Source organism: Aspergillus niger (assembly GCF_000002855.4).
Source record: "Aspergillus niger supercontig An13".
NCBI lineage: Eukaryota > Fungi > Ascomycota > Eurotiomycetes > Eurotiales > Aspergillaceae > Aspergillus > Aspergillus niger.
Window position 1 is genome coordinate 651555 of NT_166528.1, and position 19975 is coordinate 671529.

At 50.3% G+C, this 19975-nt stretch overlaps 11 protein-coding genes across 11 annotated transcripts; 6 read left to right on the plus strand and 5 right to left on the minus strand.

Moving 5' to 3' along the window:
- Positions 1–1105: 1105 nt before the first annotated feature.
- Positions 1106–2436, plus strand: An13g02800 (hypothetical protein; the record flags this gene model as incomplete). Its single annotated transcript, XM_059743917.1, has 6 exons — positions 1106–1207; positions 1287–1383; positions 1570–1681; positions 1764–1936; positions 2010–2188; positions 2278–2436. 6 exons carry the CDS (start codon positions 1106–1108, stop codon positions 2434–2436), a joined length of 822 nt encoding a protein of 273 aa, XP_059602137.1.
- Positions 2437–2586: 150 nt separating this feature from the next.
- Positions 2587–4648, plus strand: An13g02810 (uncharacterized protein; the record flags this gene model as incomplete). The annotated part of the gene is made up of 5 exons (XM_059743918.1): positions 2587–2796; positions 2841–4295; positions 4345–4361; positions 4410–4487; positions 4540–4648. The coding sequence occupies 5 exons, from the start codon at positions 2587–2589 to the stop codon at positions 4646–4648; spliced, it is 1869 nt and encodes a 622-aa protein (XP_059602138.1).
- A 107-nt stretch (positions 4649–4755) lies between these two features.
- Positions 4756–5589, minus strand: An13g02820 (uncharacterized protein; the record flags this gene model as incomplete). The annotated part of the gene is made up of 1 exon (XM_001396380.1): positions 4756–5589. The coding sequence occupies one exon, from the start codon at positions 5587–5589 to the stop codon at positions 4756–4758; it is 834 nt and encodes a 277-aa protein (XP_001396417.1).
- A 1156-nt stretch (positions 5590–6745) lies between these two features.
- An13g02830 (hypothetical protein) lies at positions 6746–7658 on the plus strand (the record flags this gene model as incomplete). The annotated part of the gene is made up of 4 exons (XM_059743919.1): positions 6746–6962; positions 7056–7189; positions 7286–7403; positions 7489–7658. The coding sequence occupies 4 exons, from the start codon at positions 6746–6748 to the stop codon at positions 7656–7658; spliced, it is 639 nt and encodes a 212-aa protein (XP_059602139.1).
- Positions 7659–8372: 714 nt separating this feature from the next.
- Positions 8373–9413, minus strand: An13g02840 (hypothetical protein; the record flags this gene model as incomplete). The annotated part of the gene is made up of 3 exons (XM_059743920.1): positions 8373–8633; positions 8924–9065; positions 9325–9413. 3 exons carry the CDS (start codon positions 9411–9413, stop codon positions 8373–8375), a joined length of 492 nt encoding a protein of 163 aa, XP_059602140.1.
- A 271-nt stretch (positions 9414–9684) lies between these two features.
- On the plus strand, positions 9685–10392 carry An13g02850 (hypothetical protein; the record flags this gene model as incomplete). Its single annotated transcript, XM_059743921.1, has 3 exons — positions 9685–9756; positions 9881–9991; positions 10042–10392. The coding sequence occupies 3 exons, from the start codon at positions 9685–9687 to the stop codon at positions 10390–10392; spliced, it is 534 nt and encodes a 177-aa protein (XP_059602141.1).
- A 121-nt stretch (positions 10393–10513) lies between these two features.
- Positions 10514–12954, plus strand: An13g02860 (hypothetical protein; the record flags this gene model as incomplete). Its single annotated transcript, XM_059743922.1, has 10 exons — positions 10514–10589; positions 10675–10738; positions 10815–10901; positions 11017–11136; positions 11617–11708; positions 11942–12003; positions 12073–12215; positions 12310–12465; positions 12514–12666; positions 12783–12954. 10 exons carry the CDS (start codon positions 10514–10516, stop codon positions 12952–12954), a joined length of 1125 nt encoding a protein of 374 aa, XP_059602142.1.
- A 143-nt stretch (positions 12955–13097) lies between these two features.
- On the minus strand, positions 13098–13575 carry An13g02870 (hypothetical protein; the record flags this gene model as incomplete). The annotated part of the gene is made up of 2 exons (XM_059743923.1): positions 13098–13364; positions 13438–13575. The coding sequence occupies 2 exons, from the start codon at positions 13573–13575 to the stop codon at positions 13098–13100; spliced, it is 405 nt and encodes a 134-aa protein (XP_059602143.1).
- A 2055-nt stretch (positions 13576–15630) lies between these two features.
- An13g02880 (uncharacterized protein) lies at positions 15631–18189 on the minus strand (the record flags this gene model as incomplete). The annotated part of the gene is made up of 1 exon (XM_001396386.3): positions 15631–18189. One exon carries the CDS (start codon positions 18187–18189, stop codon positions 15631–15633), a length of 2559 nt encoding a protein of 852 aa, XP_001396423.1.
- Positions 18190–18222: 33 nt separating this feature from the next.
- On the minus strand, positions 18223–19349 carry An13g02890 (uncharacterized protein; the record flags this gene model as incomplete). Its single annotated transcript, XM_059743924.1, has 5 exons — positions 18223–18494; positions 18676–18806; positions 18888–19076; positions 19143–19226; positions 19333–19349. The coding sequence occupies 5 exons, from the start codon at positions 19347–19349 to the stop codon at positions 18223–18225; spliced, it is 693 nt and encodes a 230-aa protein (XP_059602144.1).
- An 83-nt stretch (positions 19350–19432) lies between these two features.
- Positions 19433–19895, plus strand: An13g02900 (hypothetical protein; the record flags this gene model as incomplete). The annotated part of the gene is made up of 2 exons (XM_059743925.1): positions 19433–19589; positions 19693–19895. The coding sequence occupies 2 exons, from the start codon at positions 19433–19435 to the stop codon at positions 19893–19895; spliced, it is 360 nt and encodes a 119-aa protein (XP_059602145.1).
- Positions 19896–19975: the final 80 nt, after the last annotated feature.

Below are 19975 nucleotides of genomic sequence, written 5' to 3' on the forward strand. Positions count from 1 at the left end.
CTGATCCCAGCTAAACTCCGACTGGATGATAATCTCAGTATGCGCTCCAGTATAGAGACGTGACGTCCACCACGCAATACCCGCCAAAGCTACTACAGCGATTCCCATGCCATGGAGTACATTCCGCCATGCTCCATGTTTTGCAGGATGTACGTGAGCCGGAAAGGACCCGTATTCAGAGGATTTTAAGGGTTCCATGTATTCTCAGACTAGACAATCCACAGCATCCACTTTATCAGTGTACGCACGCGAGGGGATAGTCAAGGGCGCCCCACGAGTTAAATGCAGAACAAGCCATGGTCTACCCAAGATACGGGCGGGCTGACAGGTCATTCACCTGGAGCTGAATATGAAGGCCGGCAGTATCTGCATAACCATGACGACGAATTAAGAATAAGAGATTTGCAATGAGCCCGAAGTGGGGGTTGAATAGCCACGGGGCTCAACTCACCAGGATAAGCCGCGCATGCCGAGATTGAGAGGGAAGATCGCGGTCGGAAAAACTAAACACAGGCCAGATGGCGGATCAGCGCTGGTGGCCTGTGATCCCTTGCATTTTCTTGGGCTGTGTTCGGCCTTCCTCTAATTGCCTAGTAGCAAACTCTTCGGGGACTAGCATGGATCAACCGGGAGGTTATTGGCTGGTGCCCTTATCACACTCCGCGTACCCAATGCAAGACCAGCATCCATGATAGAAGTGGCTAAAAGCATCTGGGAACAGTGGGTCTGTCATCGCAGCCAGAGATATAACCCACTTCTTCATATAGCCTTCAAATGTCCCGACAGTCGATAAAGCTGATGTTGGTCCTTGTGCTTTGGCGCTGACCCTTCCGTCAACTAGTATCCCGAACCTTGTATGTGGCCGATCTGCCCGATTCACACAATGAGTATTGATAATGTATTATGTACTACGGTTCGCATGTCCGAAATAATGCCAGTCAAGCCTTTGGGACTCAATAGTCCTCGCTGGAAAAGGTTGATTTCCTTGCCCCATATGGGCTCGTTCGACGGAGGGGTTTCACGGACTCCGTAGTATTCGTTATGTGAAAGGCAGACTGACTGAGTCGAGCAATTTACCGACATCAGTCTTGTATCAAAGCAACTAATGGGCAGAAAGGCCATTCATTCCCCGCTCTGTTGTCCAGAAGTGAGGGACCAAGATGTGTGCCATCTTCTGCTTCACACACTCGCAGCCAAGGGAGCCAGTGTAAGGGGTACCGTGCCGCACCATATGTATTCGCTGTATTTCTGCCTGGTCATTCTTTTGTATCGTCGGAAATTGGCAGAGTATGTGGCCTGGTCATGACAAATGCCAAAGAGCGTTTGGTCTGCCTGTTCCTTTCGGGATGAACGGCGGAGTGTACGCTGAAGCTAAAATCTCAAGTTAGCGCTTGACGCTCACTAGCAGGGGAGCCAGTTCCTTTCCTAGCGTTCCCTCTTTTCCGTCAGATAGAACTAAAGTCCTAGGGATTGTGTCAATCATTCAAGAAGAGACAAAGTTAAGCGCATATGGTAATGCTTGCCAAACAGGGCACGAGCTTGAATAAGCTAGAGCCAAAGCTTAGGCAGATTCGCGCCTAATGTGGTTCAGCGTAGTTTCTGGTGCTGTCAAGGGTCGAAGCAGGAGACAAGTAAATGCAGCTGCAGCATCATCCCCATCCCCCAGACTCCTCGAGCCAATGTTGAGACGCGTCCCGCATGCATCACGTGCGGGGAACAGTTCCCCATCCCCATCCCAGTTTCCGGAAAGGGTAAAGTTCCAGCCTCGGTTCTCCGCAGCGCATCTCAACATTCAGGCCCCTCTCCATCGGCCCTGGGCACCAAATGGAGAGACTTACTGACACTGACTCACGATTAATACTCCGATACTCCGGTAATTGCGAGCAATCCAGCACTATCCTGACAGCTGCCTCTTCGCCGATCGACCGAAGTGGACGTGCGTGGCAGAGGATCATTATTGCCATCCCCCGCAGGATCCATTGTGACTAATGCAGCTTCTTATCAATAAGTGCCCACCGATGGTCACATTCTTCGTCCACTGCCGTTGTCGGTGCTGAATCCGACGAAATGTTTGCCCGTTTTCGCGACCAGGTTTGGTCCTATAGTCGTCGATCTTCACCCGGATCGGCACCGTCGGTGGCTCCTCTGCGCCCTTGCTGGCCAAGGCAGGCAAGTTCGCACCGCCGAGGTCATGGATTGGCATTCCTCCCCCCCACCAGCCCATAAGTCACGTTAGCTGATGTCTTCGTCACGGCGATCTCTTCGGCTGTCCACCAGGTCTGTCTCTCTCCATTTATCCATCCGCTCTCCCAGTATCGGCCACAGCCAGTTGAAGGTGTGTCAATGCTTGTGCGTGGTATTACTGACGCCATTTTGATCACGATCCCCGTCTTTCTGCTGACCGCTTGCATTGGAGAGCGCCAGGGATGGAGATAAGTGAGTCCGATCTGTTGCACTAATGAGCTTGATCACTCGACCTTGATTCGATTCCGGCTATCTCGATCTTCGTCTGCGCCTCGGAAAAGCATACATACCTGATGTGGCCCGCCCACCTGAATTCTGCTCTCGAGTACTCACATCCACACAATGGCTGGCTGGAGCGGAATTTTCCGCCCGTCCAGGAGACCGGAAAATGTCCCTAGTTCCTTCACGACTGATGATGAAAAGCACAATACCATCGATGTCACCATTCATGAATCGAGTGCCGCATTTCCAGATGCAACTGGGGCATCAAAGATTCAAGCTGCCGAAGCTGTCAGCGGGCGCAAAGGCAGGTATCTGTTGTATGCGGGGTATGTATGTCATATCTTTATTATATTATAAGTGCTGATCACTTCCAGACTGGCGATGATGATGGTCATCTAGTAAGTTATCATCTCTCTACAGCGGCAGCTCCTTCTGATCGCTGTCTGCGTCTCAGTGAATTAGACAACTCAACCGTGGGGACCTACCGTAACTTTGCGACATCTGATTTTGACGCTCTTGCTGAGCTGGCTACCTTGAACACCGCAGCGAGCATTATTTCTGCCATCTCTAAGCCCCCAATCGCCAAGATCTCTGACGTCCTTGGACGGGGTGAGGCCTATGTATTCGCCGTCACATGCTACGTGGTATCCTACATTCTATGCGCCTCTTCCAAAACCTTCAGCACCTACGCAGGCGGATACGTTCTCTATTCTATCGGGCAGGCAGGTACATCCTTTCTGAATGCTACGATTGTCTCGGATCTATCATCCATGCGATGGAGAGGTTTCGCCTATAATATTCTCTACCTCCCATTCCTCGTCATTCCCTGGGTGTCCGCGTTCATTGTCCAGAGCGTTGTTGATGGCATTGGCTGGCGTTGGGGGATTGGCATGTTCGCCATCTTGATGCCTTTCGGTGCCGGTTTCATCATCACCACCCTTCTTGTCTTCCAGCAGCGGGCCAAGCGGTCAGGTCTCGTACTCAATGAACAGCTTAATCTACATGGTTTCTTCTCCCGCATCGACCTAGGTGGCCTCTTTATTCTAAGTGCTGGCTTCGCCTTGGTTCTGATTCCCATTACACTGGCTGCCACCTCTGCTGGCCGATGGAAGACCCCCTGGGTCGATGCATTGATTGCTGTGGGTGTCGTGATTCTGGCTTGCCTTTACCCATATGAGAAATACGTTGCCCGGCATCCTGTGGTGCCTGTGCGCTACTTCCGTAACCTTTCAATTTTGCTTCCAGTGGTTTTGGTATGCATCGACAACATCAGCTTTGGCGCCACACATACATATTTGTATGTTTGGTCCGAGGTGTCGCATAACTTTTCGCCACGCAATGCGCAGTTCCTCTACTACACCAACGGGGTTATGCAAGCCCTCGTGGGCATGGGGACGGGCTTACTGATGTACCGCCTACGTTCCTACAAATGGATTTTCGTCATCGGTGCGGTCGTTCGCATGGTTGGATACGGCGTTATGGTTCGCCTCCGCACAAACGAAAGCTCTGTGGCCGAGTTGTTCATCGTGCAACTGGTCCAGGGCATTGGTAGTGGTATCATCGAGACGGTCGGCATTGTTGCAGCACAGATCACGGTATCGCACGCTGAACTAGCGCAGGTCACCTCGTTGGTCCTGCTGGCCGCATATTTAGGCAACGGGATAGGCTCTGCGATTGCAGGAGGAATATACTCGGGACAGTTGCGTCAACAACTGCGGTTACATCTGGGGTCTGGTGTGAGTGAGTCTACGGTGGATCGGCTGTACAACTCGATCTCCGGTACTCTTCCAACATGGGGGTCAGCCGAGCGGACAGCGATTGACAGAGCTGTAAGTAATCTGCCTCGCCTTGCCAGCTAAACACTAACGCGCCGCTTAGTATTCAGATGTGATGGGGTACGTATGTCACGCGCTTCCAAGCGAATATTGAACTGACAAATTTAGGTCGATCACTATTGCAGCTCTGGCATTTTCTGCCCCTATCGTAATTCTCTCGCTATTTTTGCCCAACAAACAGCTAGGGTATGATGACCCATAGCTTCCGGTTTCTCTTTCATTGCTGATAAGTCGCTAGGGACGGACATAATCTTGTCCAAGGCCAACAGCCTCCCGAGCGCTCTGAATCCACACTGGTGGACGAGAGAAGAGCGCATGGAAGGAATTTGGATCTTTATGAGACATAAGCTTGGAGGAAGTTGTGGTGATATTATTATACATTATGACACTAATGACTGGTAACCGGGTATCCAAATATAAATGCTTATATACAAATTTTCAGAAGATGATAGTCTCACCTGCCGGGAGATCCCAGCGAGCAGACGAACTCACGCTTCGGCGTAGAGTCCAAGGCGTTTTTGACCAAATTCCAGACGTTCAGATCGTATGCCTCACCGATATGACCGACAGGGTCTAGAGGACAAGTGTCTTGCACCCATTCATTGGTCACCCCATCTTCATGCACGAAGGAGGTGGTGGTTGGGGTGACCAATTCGTCGGACCGCGATGCAATCACCGTTAGATTATTTCCCGGCTGCACGATAGGCTCGCCATCGTTCAAGCGGTCAATCGCTGCTCCATCCGGACCCAGATCATCACAGGCGGCGCAGCCCACGGTATCCAGGACGTCGCCTATCAGATCGCGCGATAGATTTCCCAGAACATATGCGATGTCATAGATCCCCGCCAAGTTGGTGCCTCTGGTGGGAGGTGCAATGGCCACCAGCTTATCCAGCATCTCCGAGATACCATCCTCGAACTTAGGGACGTAGAGGGTCTGGAAGGCGCCTTCGGAGTGACCGACAAGGTCAATCTTGTCGGCGCCCGTCTTTTCTTTCACCTCGCGGATGTACGCGGCGATTTCCGTGGCCGATTCGGCGATGGCCTTGAGGCCGCCGACAAAGGGGAAGCCTTCATATGCACCGTAGGTTTTGGCGTAAGTGCAATAGCCTTGGGTCTGTAGCCAACCTTGCAGGTAATTCAAGTCTTCGTAGTAGGTGGCGCCTAGCCCATGTAGGAGCACAACTGGATTCGGGTGTTCGGTGCTATTGCAGGAGAAGTCGTTGATGCTGTAGCCTAAGGCGGGTAGGATGGCGCTGGATGCCAGGGCCAGCGATGATAGACGCATTTTGGCAGAAATTGACAATTAGAGGTTCGGAGAATTAACCAACGGCAGGTGTAGAGTGACGGAGAATGCCATTCGAGCTGGCAGTCACCAGAAATTTATCGTGAATCCTGAGGTGGGCCTTCATCGTATTCCAGGAGATATTAATCTGATCTGTACCAGATCCAGCATGTGAATTCGTGCACCGCTGATCACTTTAATTAAAAGTGGATGGAATACTTAGTTGCCATTGGCACCAAATTGAGACTATTGGGAGCGTGTGAGACCGAGTGGATCGCTGACTCGTCGCTGACTCGTCTAGTGTTGCTTGGAATGTTCCCTGACCCGCTTCAGCTTCATTTTCACCCCTTCCCGAACACTTGGTTCACCAGAGTCAACGCAGTCACGGATAGCAAGATCAGTCGCGGATAGCCACCGCAGTGACGGATCATCGTCACTGCGGCCTGTCACTACGCTTATACAACTTCACGTTGACTCGTGATAGTATGGAGTGAAGATGCCTGAATTCAGTGACGGATGGGCTGCTCTGCAAAGGTATAAAAATCTCTGTTCTTGCCTCTCTCTTTCCTCTTTCTTCCTCATCTCTATCATCTCATATCATCCTCATCTCAGGATATGTCCACTGATACTATCATTTATGCCTCAAGATACCCTCGATCTAGGGCTTTAATCGCTATTATGTGGAAATTATCATGACCCACACCATTCAGCCTCTCCCTATATAATACAAAGACTACTACGACTCACCGATACTTCATATCTATACTATATGAGAGCTTCCGCGAGCATCAACAACTATCCACTCTCCTAAGCAAGTCCGACTCTTGATGCTCTTATATATCTTACAGAGTTTTCACTGGTTCGTCGGAACTAAGCTTGTGTTCGTCTTGTAGACACCAAGTTGGATGACGATCATAGTAGGCATCTCCACCTCGCAGATTGAAGAAGAGAAGCCGCTTTTACCACTGCACGAACTAACATATGCCTTGGTAGTCACAAGCAAATTCTACGGATATCATGTACACTCGAAGGTCGAACCGCGTGTCCTGATCATGTCTTCAAGCAGCAGCGAAGACTACTTTCTTGACGTGCCCCAAACGACTCGGGGCCTCTGAGCAAAGACGACATCGACATCGTCTTCGGTATAGCGTCAGCCAGGATGAGCTTCTGCGGACTAGCTGCCATTGCCCAAGCAAATGACACTGGCAGCTCACTCTTTATAAAAGCACACGCTTTCCAAGAAGGCCGTAAAAAGCAAGAGAGCGAGCTATGGTACAATCCTTCGACCACACCATTACTTTCATTGAGCTGTCGTTCAGAGCTCCACGAGCGGTACATCACCTCGTGTGTCACCTCAACTGACTTCACTTTACCTGGTATGTCTGTACCAATGAACGGGTTGGGCGCAGCCAAAGAAAAAAAAGCGATATAATAACTGTGGCATACTGCCTTTGTGACCCCTTCGAAAGTCCTGTCTAAAGATACTCAACCTACTAGGTCAAGCATTGCCCTCGGCACATCTTGGGGATTTCAAGCTCCCTTCATTCATCCAGGGCCATGCATTATATCCCCGTTAGTTCCAGGACGATACGATACACCGAAAGTAAATGTGCCATACGACAAGGCATGATGGCAACAGATGTGGCCATCAACTGTGCCAATTTACCAGCAATCGGTCAGCTTATATACAAAGGACCAGGATCCAGAGCCGGGGATTCGTGAGCACGTCGACTTAATGTTGGACAACAGCCCCATCCGCAGTGCAAAATCCCCATTGCAAGAATCCAGAAAGACCGAGCTCTCTACCCGTACCAATTGTACGGAGCCACCTGGTTACTCTGTAAAGAGACGACCACTCATCAAAGGGGGGGTTTCCTCGCTGATGATACTGGTTATGGAAAGGTTTTTGCCTCTCTGGCCATCCCGCCCCTGCCGTGCATGTAGCTAATGCAAATGCCACTGTGCTAGACATTAATGACGATATTGAGCGCCCTTACTGCGCGATGGGTCGTAATGTCATACTATTGGATCTATTCTTATCGGATACCTCGATGCAATGGTTTTACTCATAAACCATTCCAATGCACCCGAGCTCACGGTGTCAGAGAAGAAGACGATAGCGAACAATACTGCGTCAACCCTCTAAGAACGAGCTCAGCCTTGGCGCCCTAGAACGAAGCACAGTTCCAATTTTCATCAGGGTCCGACCGATGAATTCTGAGCGTTGTTCATTGTCTGAATGCTTCCTGGCAACCCTTCACTATGGCAGATGATAGGTTTGGAGACCCAGTCATCAAGGATATAAATACGAATGCGAAATGCTGGCGCTTGCTAGAATATGAAGAGCACTTGGACCAACCGACAGGCGTATTTTCACCGACGGAACCATGGGTTTTGTTGCATGATGGCGACGCAGCAATTCTCTGGCATGACCGTCCAGGTTGCAGAAAGCATGCATTCTACCCTAGAAAACTTGACGCGCTTTTGCCTACGGCATTCATTTGCAAGCAAAGAACGCAACGGGGTAGCATTCATGGACAGAGCATCGGAACTAGAAATATAAGGCTGCGTGTGCATTCTCAATCGAAGGGCATGCATAAGCTCCTATATTTACAGCCCAGCCTATGGGGCCGTTCATGGACAAAATCGAGGCAGTACATACAACAAAGTGTGTATGAGGTTGAAAGCTTGGGCAGCAGACTGCAATGGAGAAAGAACCGGTCAGGTCTTGCTTCGCTTGTCCTTGGGGAACAATCGCGGAGATCATTCATTACGGTACCTATCTATCAATTTTCAAAATCGAAAGTTGAAACTGCCCAAATGGCGGCGTGGATCGCCTGGGGGCCAACAGTTCTATATTGCTCTCTGATACAACCTATGCGTGGGCTTCTTTCTCCAAGGCTGCGGTCTTCTGTCTTCGCATAAACTTCTCCCGTTTCAGCTACAACAATTTTGCCTCTGAAGAGCACCTTCAGGCTCTCTCTTAGCTCAAATTCGGCAGTAACTGTCTGGTTCTGGGTCCGGACCTTGATTTTCTCTCCCTCACGCTCGATGGAAGGGACTCAGATGGGTAGCAGAGAGTCTCAATCTGCCAGCAAGGTGGCTGGATCCCCCAGACTCGAGTACCATTATGCTTGAGAGTCCATGCTGAGCCAGTTCAAAGTCGCTGGGATGATTGAGAGTACCACTTCTTTCCAAAATGGTCTGTCGACACGATTTGGACATACCTCTCTACATGCAGCCCTGGTTACCGCATGTAGAGGCCCCCTAAGGGAGATGGTCGTCCACAACCTTATGAGTTAAGGAAAGCTGAATAATGGCACTGCGATCTATATACTGGGTCTGGGTCTTGTCGGTTCACGAGAACCTGCAGAGTTGTGACGCGTGTGTAGCGAGCCAACGCTAACTCCTCGCTATACCTATTGCAATACTCACCTGCAGAGTCGTCTGAGGACCATGGGTACATGGTCTGATATAACCTACGTATGGAATACCTTAGGGTACCCTTTCCCAGTTGGTGCCCATGGGGTGCTTCTGGGCGAAGGTTTGAAACGGATGGTCTCAAGACAGTCTCCCAATGATCTCACTACCAAAACGGGACTTCAGGGGCGGTATGATGCACAAGAGACGCGTCCGAACAAATCAGTTCTCGGAAACTATTGGTGGTGCGGTAGCACTGCCTCCAACCACACAAACGCTCTCCATCCGCCGGCTAACGTCGAATGAGACACTCGTCACCTTTGTGCAGCTTGCCTCAGGGGTGAAAGAGAAGCATCTACGTCAACAAAAACAGCTCTGATAGCCATATATATTTTTCGATTTCCCATACGACTATTTATGCTATTCAGCCGATTCTCGCTGATATCGAAGACTGTGGGGAGTGCATAATATTCTCATAATACTCGTGCTGCTCCTCTTCGCCTTACGCCTACAGGATTAGGCTCCGGACGAAGATGGCGGTCGCAATGGCCGGAACGACTACATGGTGGTTGTAGCTATGAAGTACCCGAAAACCATTCGTGTTACATTTGACGTCCAAACAAATGATTCAGGATAAGACGCAAGTGGAAGCTCTGTCTTAGAAGACAGGCTCTAGCAATGACAGACTCTTCTGCAGCGAAACTACCCAAAGAGCTGAAGAATGATTTGGCAACTGAGTGTATTCGATCTGTATCTGTCTCTCACGGATTGACTCTATCTTTGGCATCGATGGCTTATTATAGGATAGTGCTCCCATTGAGCGAAGCCGGGAGATCCAGGCCACCATCTACATACCATCAAAATTTTGCTACAGAATCACCGACTCAGAGTCGATATTTGGCATTGGAAGCTTTTCGATAGATTCCATGTTGTTCTGCTCCCACTGCACGAGCGGGGCGCCCGCTTGACGGTCGCGCAGAAATCAGTATGTATGGGTAGGCTCGTTTAGAAGCCGATATGCTGACGTTTCATTAGCGCCACACTGCCCATTACGAAACGTTCCTGGCTAGACATCGTAAGCTTCCTGGCGTCAATGTCGAGAAGCTTTCTCTTATGCCTGGTGATCCTGGCTATGTCTTGTGGGCATGCGAACGGTCACTGAGGGATGGCGTTTCCGAGGCGGTTGCCCTCCAGTTCGAGGGTGATGAGTTGGCTAGACTGGTTGACCAACGCCTACATTCGAGGCTGAGAGGCCACATTCACCTCACGCCCTGGAGTTACGTTGACAACCTCCATTCTTTGGCTACTATCCAAGAAGTGAACGCTACGACTTTGATTCCAACTGTAATGAAGCTACCAGGGCTATGGAGCTGTGAGCATCGATAGAATCTGCAGCAGCTGATACGGTCGCCGTTATTCGATCGCCAATAGGGAGAACCTCAAAGATAATCATCAACCGCGAGTACCTTGAAGTCCGCAGTCTCCAGTCCCAGGTCTAGGAACTACCATGATCATTATCAAACTGCAACCATCCCCGTTCGACAAGGTTGTTGAGTATCCTCAGAATCGGGCTATACCTCAGAGTATGCGTCAGTTTCATGTAAACAACAAAGGGCTTGGAAGCTAAGCTCCCTTTGGAACATGTGTTCCACTCAGTCGCCTTCTAAGGCGCACTAGGACTATCTCACAAACCCGGTACTGCCGGTGGTCAACCTGATTTGTGGAGATTAAGGTGGTTCGAGCTCACTTGACAATACGCGGCCTCGTTTGTTTTGGAAGATAAACTGAATACAAACGTGTGCATTAAGTGCCGTCGCCCTTGCGTGGTTTGATGATTGCATGACGATGCCCGGAACAAAACACTATACTTCTCCAGCAGAGCTTGGATACGAACAGTTATGCAAATAGAGCATATATAAAGGAAATGCGAATGGGTCGCTGCATTGAACCTTTTAAGGTGGCTGTTGCAGATATAAGAGTTAGTTCATATATGATCCATCGTTGAATGAGAGTTGCGGAAACGGAGGCCTGTGAGAAACTGTCGACGCAGTTCCACAGACCAGTCAGAAATGGGCAATCGCAGGTCACTGTATCAGTGCCCCAAGTGCATATCTCTTCGCCACAAAACACGTTTTTCAATTGCCAAAACGAAAAGGTGTCCAGTTCTAGCCTCGCTACTTCATCTCTACAGGCTATCCGCGGCGACTAATGGCCAGCTACAGGCTGTTCTCGAACTACATTTTCTATCATCCTGGACATAGAACATGAGGCCATTGAGTCACCCAAGGAAGACATAACAAAACCGAAGAGACTGTTCACCGGTTACTAATGACGGCTACCAACTTTCTCACCAACTGCATCTTCTTATGTTCAGAGCACGTATTGCAAACGGATCTAGAGACCACTCACCCTCGGAATACTAAGCATTGTCCAAGTGACAGATTTTTACGCTGGATATTTTACGACCGTCTCAACACCACATCTTCTACCATCAAGGCATGTGCTGCTAATGACTCTGAAGGCCACAGAGTCTGTGTGCTGTCCCGCGATATAGCATGACCGAACATGCCCTGTACCGTCAGCATTTCACTAGTTCTGTGTTCGTTCCAGGTTATTTACAGAAAAATCTGGGTATAACATATTGCCCAAGCATTTCAGCAACGCGGTTGTGGGATTACCTAATGCCAGCTACTGGCTATCGGGTGTCTCATTTGCATTTTCTACCATCAAGGCACATCCTCAGCAGCTCCATGGGACACATGCATAAGTGGCAATTTTCCATCGTTTTCTTGCGAAATATTCCTCAGAAATTTCGCCGTTGTCTTTTCTTTCGGTCATTTTGTGGAGGTGGTTGTCCGCTATATGGGTCACCGACTATAGCACTGTCGAAACAATGCAACCCATATATATGACTCCTATATCTTCCCTTCGTTAGTGGTGGTGGATGAAGAAGATACTATGGATATGCCGGTTGGCCATCGTCCGCTCGAAGATGCGGTGACAACGCCCATAGTTCGTCGCTGAAAGTCAAGATTCGAACACCAGTTTTGACTGAATGCTTGCCAGAGCCGTGGTGCATGGCTCATGACGAGGATGATGCGCCCTACATCTAACATACCCCAGGATGGTCTTTTTCATTCTAAACTACGGAGGTTGAGAGATGCGACCATTAAGAATCTAACAACGCCAATGACAGGGCCGGCCCAGATGTAATTCAAGCTAGGGCCATACATGCCGACCGGACGGAAGATGTCGATCCAAACCAGCGCGAAAATGGAGCTGTGGTTTATGATATAATTGCAGCAATCTCGCTCAGCAGTTCTTCTTCGTCTCAGAAAAGGTGTTGACCCTTATGCGGTGGCCGGAGGATCGTGATAATGGCAGCGCAATGACTCCATGCCACTCCTGGATGTGCCATGGGGTCGAAATTTACTACCCAATTCCTTTTAAGGAGACAGGGTGGGGATGATATCTACTATGGCAGGGCTAGCTGCCATACATACCCAGTGAGCAAGACACGAATTATCATTCTTGGTTAGAGGAGAAGCCATACTACCCGTCTCCTTCATGCCTTCGTCGCAAGCAAGATGAGATATCGAACGAGAGAAGACATCGAATGAAGACTCTGGAATCTTCCCTGGGTCTTATCTGGAGGCTGCTGTTAGAGAAGATGTCGACTTTGTGATCCAGACGGCAGAACACTTTCCTTGGTCTTGCCCTGTCGCAAAGTCGATATGGACACACTTGCGAGAGGCTGTCCGCTTCTAAGATTTAAGGGAAGGAGCAGATGATGTTACTACTGCCGCTGTTCTATCCCAGTACTGTTGCAGCTCTTGGACAGGTTACAAGCTGATCGCCTGTCGATGCTGGATAAAGATACAGCTGATGCGAAGTCTTTCTTCGAGCGAGCTTGAAGATGGGATTCAAGACTGCATTCAACTGCTGTAACTTTAATCACAGGTATATCATTCGACACCCTGTCAGCTGGGAAAGCTTTGCTACTCCATATTCGAAGCCGGGCAGTACATCCTAGGAACTAGAGGGTTCTCATGCTCCCCGACCATCCTTTTGGTATGCGTCGGGAGCGATTATTAACGTGCGTGAACAGGAGGACATAACCCTCCGGGACTCATATCTGAAGCAGACGTACCGTTCAACGCTTCATCAATCAGCTTAGGGAACCTTGTTATTCTTTTTTCGAAGCTAAGGAGTACTATCAATCTAAGCTTCATTTCGTCAGCAACCACCTTCGCTTTCAACTGGTATGAGTCGTTGGCAACTAACATTATGCGTGAATCAGGAGGACATAACCCTCCGGAACTCATCGCTAACGCGGACGTATCATCCCCACTTCCTGTCTGCTCAGGACGTCTTGAATTCACTTCTATATAATCTATGCGAGACATGTCGAACCCTGGACGGATGTCATACCCAATCACTATTCCATTCTTTAGAGGAGCGACCGTCTATGCGTGAATCAGGAGGACATAATCCTCCGTCCGGCTCAAGGAAACCCTGGACAGTCTCTGCGTCTACCAACAACCCAGTCCTTTTGCCAGGGCGTTGCATGATGAAATCATACCAGAAAACGTATCTCCCGTCGAATGGTGAGATCTACGGGGTCCTCCAATCACCATTGATCTGGAGAAAAAACAGAGCTTATAACCTAGTGAACGGAACTGGCCGTTTGTTGGATGTTTTACAGAAGGCGGAATGCTCATTACATTGTTTACTATTCACGGCTTCCGGGCAGAGCGTGCTGCGTCTGCGAACACATCTTTAGAGGCACGATGCATCGAGCAGCGTGTTAACCTGCATCATTTTATCCATCTATACGTGATAGATATCCCTCTCACTGCAATATCCTAAACGCCGCGGGCATTTCACCTTTATGATAAAGTATAACCACACGAAGCCACTTGATCCTTCACATGTTCTATTTCATATCCGACCAAGGGGAAAGTTCCGAAGTGGGCACATACTCCCAACGCCTACCTACCGGCTTCTCGATCCTCCTACCTACTAAGGAGACAGACGCATCTGAGAAACCTTGAATCCTCCAGCAGTACTCGCTCACATCTTCCCATCCCTGGATCTTCCGTTCAAGCACAACAACACACACGGCAGATGGGACCACGAGCCTCTATACAACCCTGACATATATACGGATGATTTGACGAAGAAAAGCCACGATCACATCATCCGAGAAGATTACGTACGCTCCGCGGTCAAGAAGTAGAGATAGCGTGCCGTGTTATTGTAACGGGACGACGTGGAACTTGGACAGAATTGCCGAATGCTACTTCAGCGCCGAAAAGGTCGAACCATGGCATTAACATCGTATGCCTTGCATGCATGAAGAAGAGAGCAAACAAACAGGGCAAGAAAACCAAGACGAATCCTAGGAACAACACATGGCGTCTGAAGATGATCCTAGTGTGCCTGTGCTTGAACAGGGCGCTCGAGGTCATTGAAATCCTACTGGTAAAAATAAGAGAGGAGTATCGATCAGTAAGCCGCGAAAACGAACATCATCGACCCATGCAGGTTCACGAAGCGGACAAGAGGAAGGGGGCACGGGGGGAGAGATAGTTCCCCTTGAAAATGAAGATCTTTATCCAAAAAAAAAAAAAAAAAAAAAAAAAAAAAAAAAAAAAAAAAAAAAAAAGAATGATGTGGGGGTTACCCACCGCGGTGAGTGACTTTGCTGGGTGATAGTGGTGGCATTGGTTATCATACTGACCCATCTGACATGGGAGGGGGAGGGGGTTGGCTTTGTACTTACATACATACACTGAATGTCCATCTCGGGGATGCATCATGCTATATGGGCCATGATTGATGATGATGACGAGTTGGAATGGTCTCATCGTCTTAAGACTTACATCTTCGTTATTTTCTGACGATGGTATTGATAAATAAATAGTGATCTTAAGAAGGATGGGTATCTGATCGCACTTCTGTTTAGTAGTTGGTATCTACAAAATTCATTTTCTATGAGGACAGATAGATGAAGAACGATTTGTACATGGTCTACTTCTTAGGAAAGGAAATTCATTCCTCGTAATTCTCTCGGTGCATTCAGTACTTAGGAGGATTCAGGGAACAAGAGTAGTAGTTATGGAGTGCAAGGGGCTAATGTGTTGCAGTTGGTTTATCTGGTCTGGAGAAGATATCTTGCGCGGGGTGCAGACCATGGTTTTGTTTTCATTTGATTTGCTAGTGTCATTTGTGGTCGTGGGGAGTTTGGACTACCTAGGACAACCATCATTCTACTGAGTGCTTGATCTAGATGAATCAGGGGTGTATCGTAGTGAATTATTAGGTAAACCATCGAATTGAGACATCATGTCAATTATATCCTGAAACTATTTTATCTATCCACCGAACCAAGGTATATTCATCAAGGCTAGACATTGCCCTGCAATGACCCGAAATAAAAAGAAGAGAGAGAGAGAGAGAGAGAGAGAGAGAGAGCAGTGAATCAATCAATCAATAGTCATATCTATGCAAAGCCGGCTCAAATGCAACACAAATCCCGAAATACATGATTCAACGCATCGTAACAATAAATATATTCGATACCGCTCGGTGTATATGGTAAATTATCAGATGGCAAACAATCTAAAAACTGAACAAACCACTGCGACGCTTGCCGAAGGGATAGACGATCAAGGCAGACACGAACAATCCCACCGTAATGCCAATGGCAACCTGGATCATACCAAAACCCAGACTGGCAATCGATGAGTCCGAAGTGCTGTCGGTCGCCGTCGTGTTTCCCGATCGCAGGTTGTCGCGCACCTCGTCGGCATACTGGATACCCGCCAGCAAGGAACCACTGGATGCCAAGCCAGACGGCACGAGCACGAAAATACCCGGAAGAATGGCGGTGGCGGCATGTCCGTGCCACAGCCGACTGTACAAATTACCCAACAGACCGATGGTGAATGCACCGACCGTGTTGGCGACCTCGGAGTTGGAGCCCAGCTTGAGGGTGCTGAAGTAGTTGGTCACGTAGCCGCAGACCGCAATGACGATCATCACGGGCACTTGCTTCCACTTGCCCTGATTGATGATGGCTAAGAAAACCACATAGATCGGAACGAAAATAAAATGCTGAATATACTTGCTGGCCCATACGTCCTCGTTTTTACAGGTTGTGGACGAGGCAGCGTCGCCGTCAATCAGCCCATAGATGGTGGTGCCGACCGTGATGCCATAACCGAGGAACATGGAGTAGATAATGGAATAGACCATGCGGATTGAACCGGCAATCATCTGGTGTGACTGCAGTTCCAGACTGCTGCACAGTACCATGAAACCCGGCAGAATCAAAGCGATCGAGGACTGAGCCAAGGCCGAGAAGCAGAACAGGCGCTCGTGCGTCCCATCCACGGTGGCATAGATGGAACCAAAAGCTCGCGCAAGGAACGAGGTCAGAATGGCCGCCGTGACTTCAAACACGTTCGAGTACAGCACCGACCGGGGCGCCAGCACATGTTGCATGAAGCCGACGAGGCATCCGAGGAAGAAGATGATGGGCATATCAATGGGGCGGGCGTCGAAGGCGAAGGGACCGACGGCAACACTTGCCAGTCCGTAGGTAACCACCAGGATCCACTTGTTGAAACGGGGAGGTCGCTTCATGATCAGATCAAGCTCCTGGATGGCCTCCTCCACCCCGATCATGTCGTGAACGACGTTCTTGTAGACATTGTGTGTTTCTGCCAAGCGACCCAGATCGACTCCCTGCACGACACGGACCAGCTTGACCTCGGCCGTACGCGTGGCCGGATCGTCAAAGGACATGATCATGCACCCGGGGAGGTACAGGAACTGCCCTTCGACTTCCAGAACACGAGCCGTCATCTGCATGTACTCTTCCAGACGATGAGTGGGGGCACCATAGCGCATGAGCGCCCGGCAGAGCTGCATGATGTATCGTTGGCGGGCCAGAATCTCGGCAATGTGCACCGTAACACGGATCTCGTCCTCGAGGCGGGTCTTGCGCTTCTTCTTGCCTTTCTTGTTGGGAATGTTGACCAACGTGTCTGCCGATGCAGGCAAACTCGCCCGGCTGAGGTTCATCGACGCCTCCACCAGGGAAGCGGTGGACTGATGACTAGACTTCTTGTACCACTTGACCTTCTCTTTCTTGGGCGTCGCCGTTCCGGAGGAGAAGGTGCCCGCGGAAAAGTCTCTCCTGGGCGTTGCGGTGCCGGAGGATGCCACGGACTCGTTATCTGAGGAGTCCGTCATGGACATGTTGTCCCGGTTGGCCTGCTGCTGTGCGTGTAACTTGAGCAGCTGCGAGAGAATACCACCCCCGCCGCGACCACCAGGAGTGCCAGCTCCGTACCACGAGTCCGGACGACCGAGCCCATCGGGAGTCTCCTGGCCCGACTTTGCATACGCCGACTTGGGCTTGCGGCGTTGATGCATGTTGTGCTGGGTCATGCTGCGAACCAGGCGATGGGCTTCGGCACTCGGCGGGGGAGGCGCTTCGTCATTGCGGCCATGAGGATCGAGAGGCTCCTTCTCTTCGCCCCTACGGCGGGGGGGATAGCCGCCCTCCAGATCATCGGGCAACATGGCGGCTCCCAAATCGCCGACATCATCCAAGGGTCGACCGAGACGTTCACCCAAGAGCACGGTCTTTTGGCGAATCAATTTGCTGGCGTTCTTCCAGCGGTCCTTGGCGGAGACGGGTTGTTGCGGTTCATCTTTGTCGAGGGAGGTGTCTCGGGATTCATCGGCGGTGGGCGAGGAGCGTTTTTCCGGGTGGTCGCCTTTTCGCTCTTCCGGGTCATTTTCCTGCGCGTGATCGCGTTCGAAATAGTCGGCCAGATCCGTCGATTCCGCGGTCGTCGGGACGAAGGAATGCACTGAGCGCAGGGAGTATTCGGAATCCCCGCGCGGCATGGGCGGGCGTTGGGGCACCGTCTCATTATTATGGTTACTGACGGAGCGAAATCGAACGCGCGCGGGTCTGGTGGTTTCATTGGGGGCACCCTCTTCTGTTGCAGCAGCAGGAGGTTCGCCTTCGGGGTGGGAGGGGGCGGATGGTTCGCCAGAATTGCGCGGGACGAGGGTGTCGTCGTTCCCGTCGTTTCCATCCCAGCTGTTCTGGCGGCCTAGAAGTTCATAGGAGGCATCGTCATGGCGTGGTGACTCCGACATTGGAACAGTCCGAGCAGCCAGCTGCGCGGACAATCAGGAAACTGTCAAGCCACGAAAGGTGTGAGGGGTGAAAAATGTGAGGAGGAAATCAAATGGGCGAGGAATGCGTGATATGTAGCTGAAAAGCTGGGGGGGAAACGGCGAACAAAGAAAGGAAAAAAGGGCAGTCCGGATAGAGTCGGCAATATAAAGCACCCCAGCGAATGAGAAGAGGCAGACGGGGAGAACCCGATGAATAAGAGTGCAAGTGTCAAAAGACGGGTAAACGTGATGGGGACGGGATTGATAGAATATGGATGGAGGGACTGGAGAATTACTCGGAATGGCAGGAGGGAAAAAGCGACGAGAGTCAAAAAGGCGAAAAAAAATAAAAGGTGGATAAGAAAAGCGTGGGTGGGTGGAGAGCAAGCGTGGGAATCCCAACGGGCGTCTACAGGCAAAGTCCACGGGGGGGGCCCCCGACCAAAAATAAGTCGCAGTCTAGACCAGCACCAGCTGCTGCGGAATTAGGGAAGAATGCAGAGTCGGAGATACCACAATAAAGTCCACAGCAAACACCCACCAGTCGGGATCGGAAAGGCACGACACGGGAAGAAAAGAAACAATCCACGAGCAGTCTGGGAGGAGAGAAGAGGGACCCGTCGGGATAGTGGTTTTAAGCAGGGCCGGGACAGGATGGGATGGAGGAGAAGCATGACTTCATGGCACATTGGGGAGGGCGGGCGTGATTGGTGATGAAGGACAAGCCGGCCTGGATCCCGGAGAAATTGAATGCAGGATCGGCGCTGCACGATGAAACCAACTGACAGCTCACCGGCCAATGTTGCAGAACGATTCCCATCCCTTCATCCCAACTTGATACTGGATCCTGCTGGTCATCGTCATCGCTGCTCTCCTTGCAGCACAGAGTGAATTGAATCTGCTCCCAATTCACAATTTCACTTCCACCTCACATGTTGTATGAGACTGCCATAGACCAACTGAGGGACTGTTCAGGGAATGAATGGGAATGAATGGGTCCAGACACGTTGTGGTACCTGAGAAAGAAGAAAAACCGGGTTGGCCACCCAATCCCACCCAATTTTCCCCCCGGGCCGACCAAAAGGAAAGTTTTCACCATTGCAAACCATTTTAGTTTTTTACTTTATCCGGTCCGCCATTGGTTTGGGCCCCATCCAATGCCAACCAGTCAAATTGTGTGTGGTGGAGTCCATGGCGTGGTGGTGGTGGCAACTCGCCAATCATGGCGGCCCAAGGGACAACCAGTCGAGGTTTCCAGACTCTGGGTGGAGTTCGGGTCAGGGGGATGTCCCGATTGCAACATGACTGCTGCTCCAGAATGTTTTATCTCCCCTTCGCTGCTGCTATACTTGGTTCCCGTGCATCGTCCATCTTGCATGGTGTACGTACACCAGATGGCGCATTGCGCGCTTCTCGGCCTTAAACTCCTAATTGGTGGTCATTGCTAGCCACGACTTCGCCAATATCGATCCATAGATATAGATAGATCGGACCCAATCGTACTATCTGTTGTGTATCCACTCGGTTCGCTTGCACGGCCACTTCTATTTGCACTCATGAAATCGCTTCATGGTCCATGGCCGCATCGCTATGGAAAGAACCCAGGCAGCGTCTCGGCCTTCCCGGATCAAATGATCCGTAGTGACACCAAGAGACACGCTCACTGCAGAGATTCTCCCGATTGACAAAAGTGTCAACAACCACGGCTGAGTAGAGCTGCCTGGCCATGATTGTAACCTGCAGTCTCCATCACAAAGTTTATCTC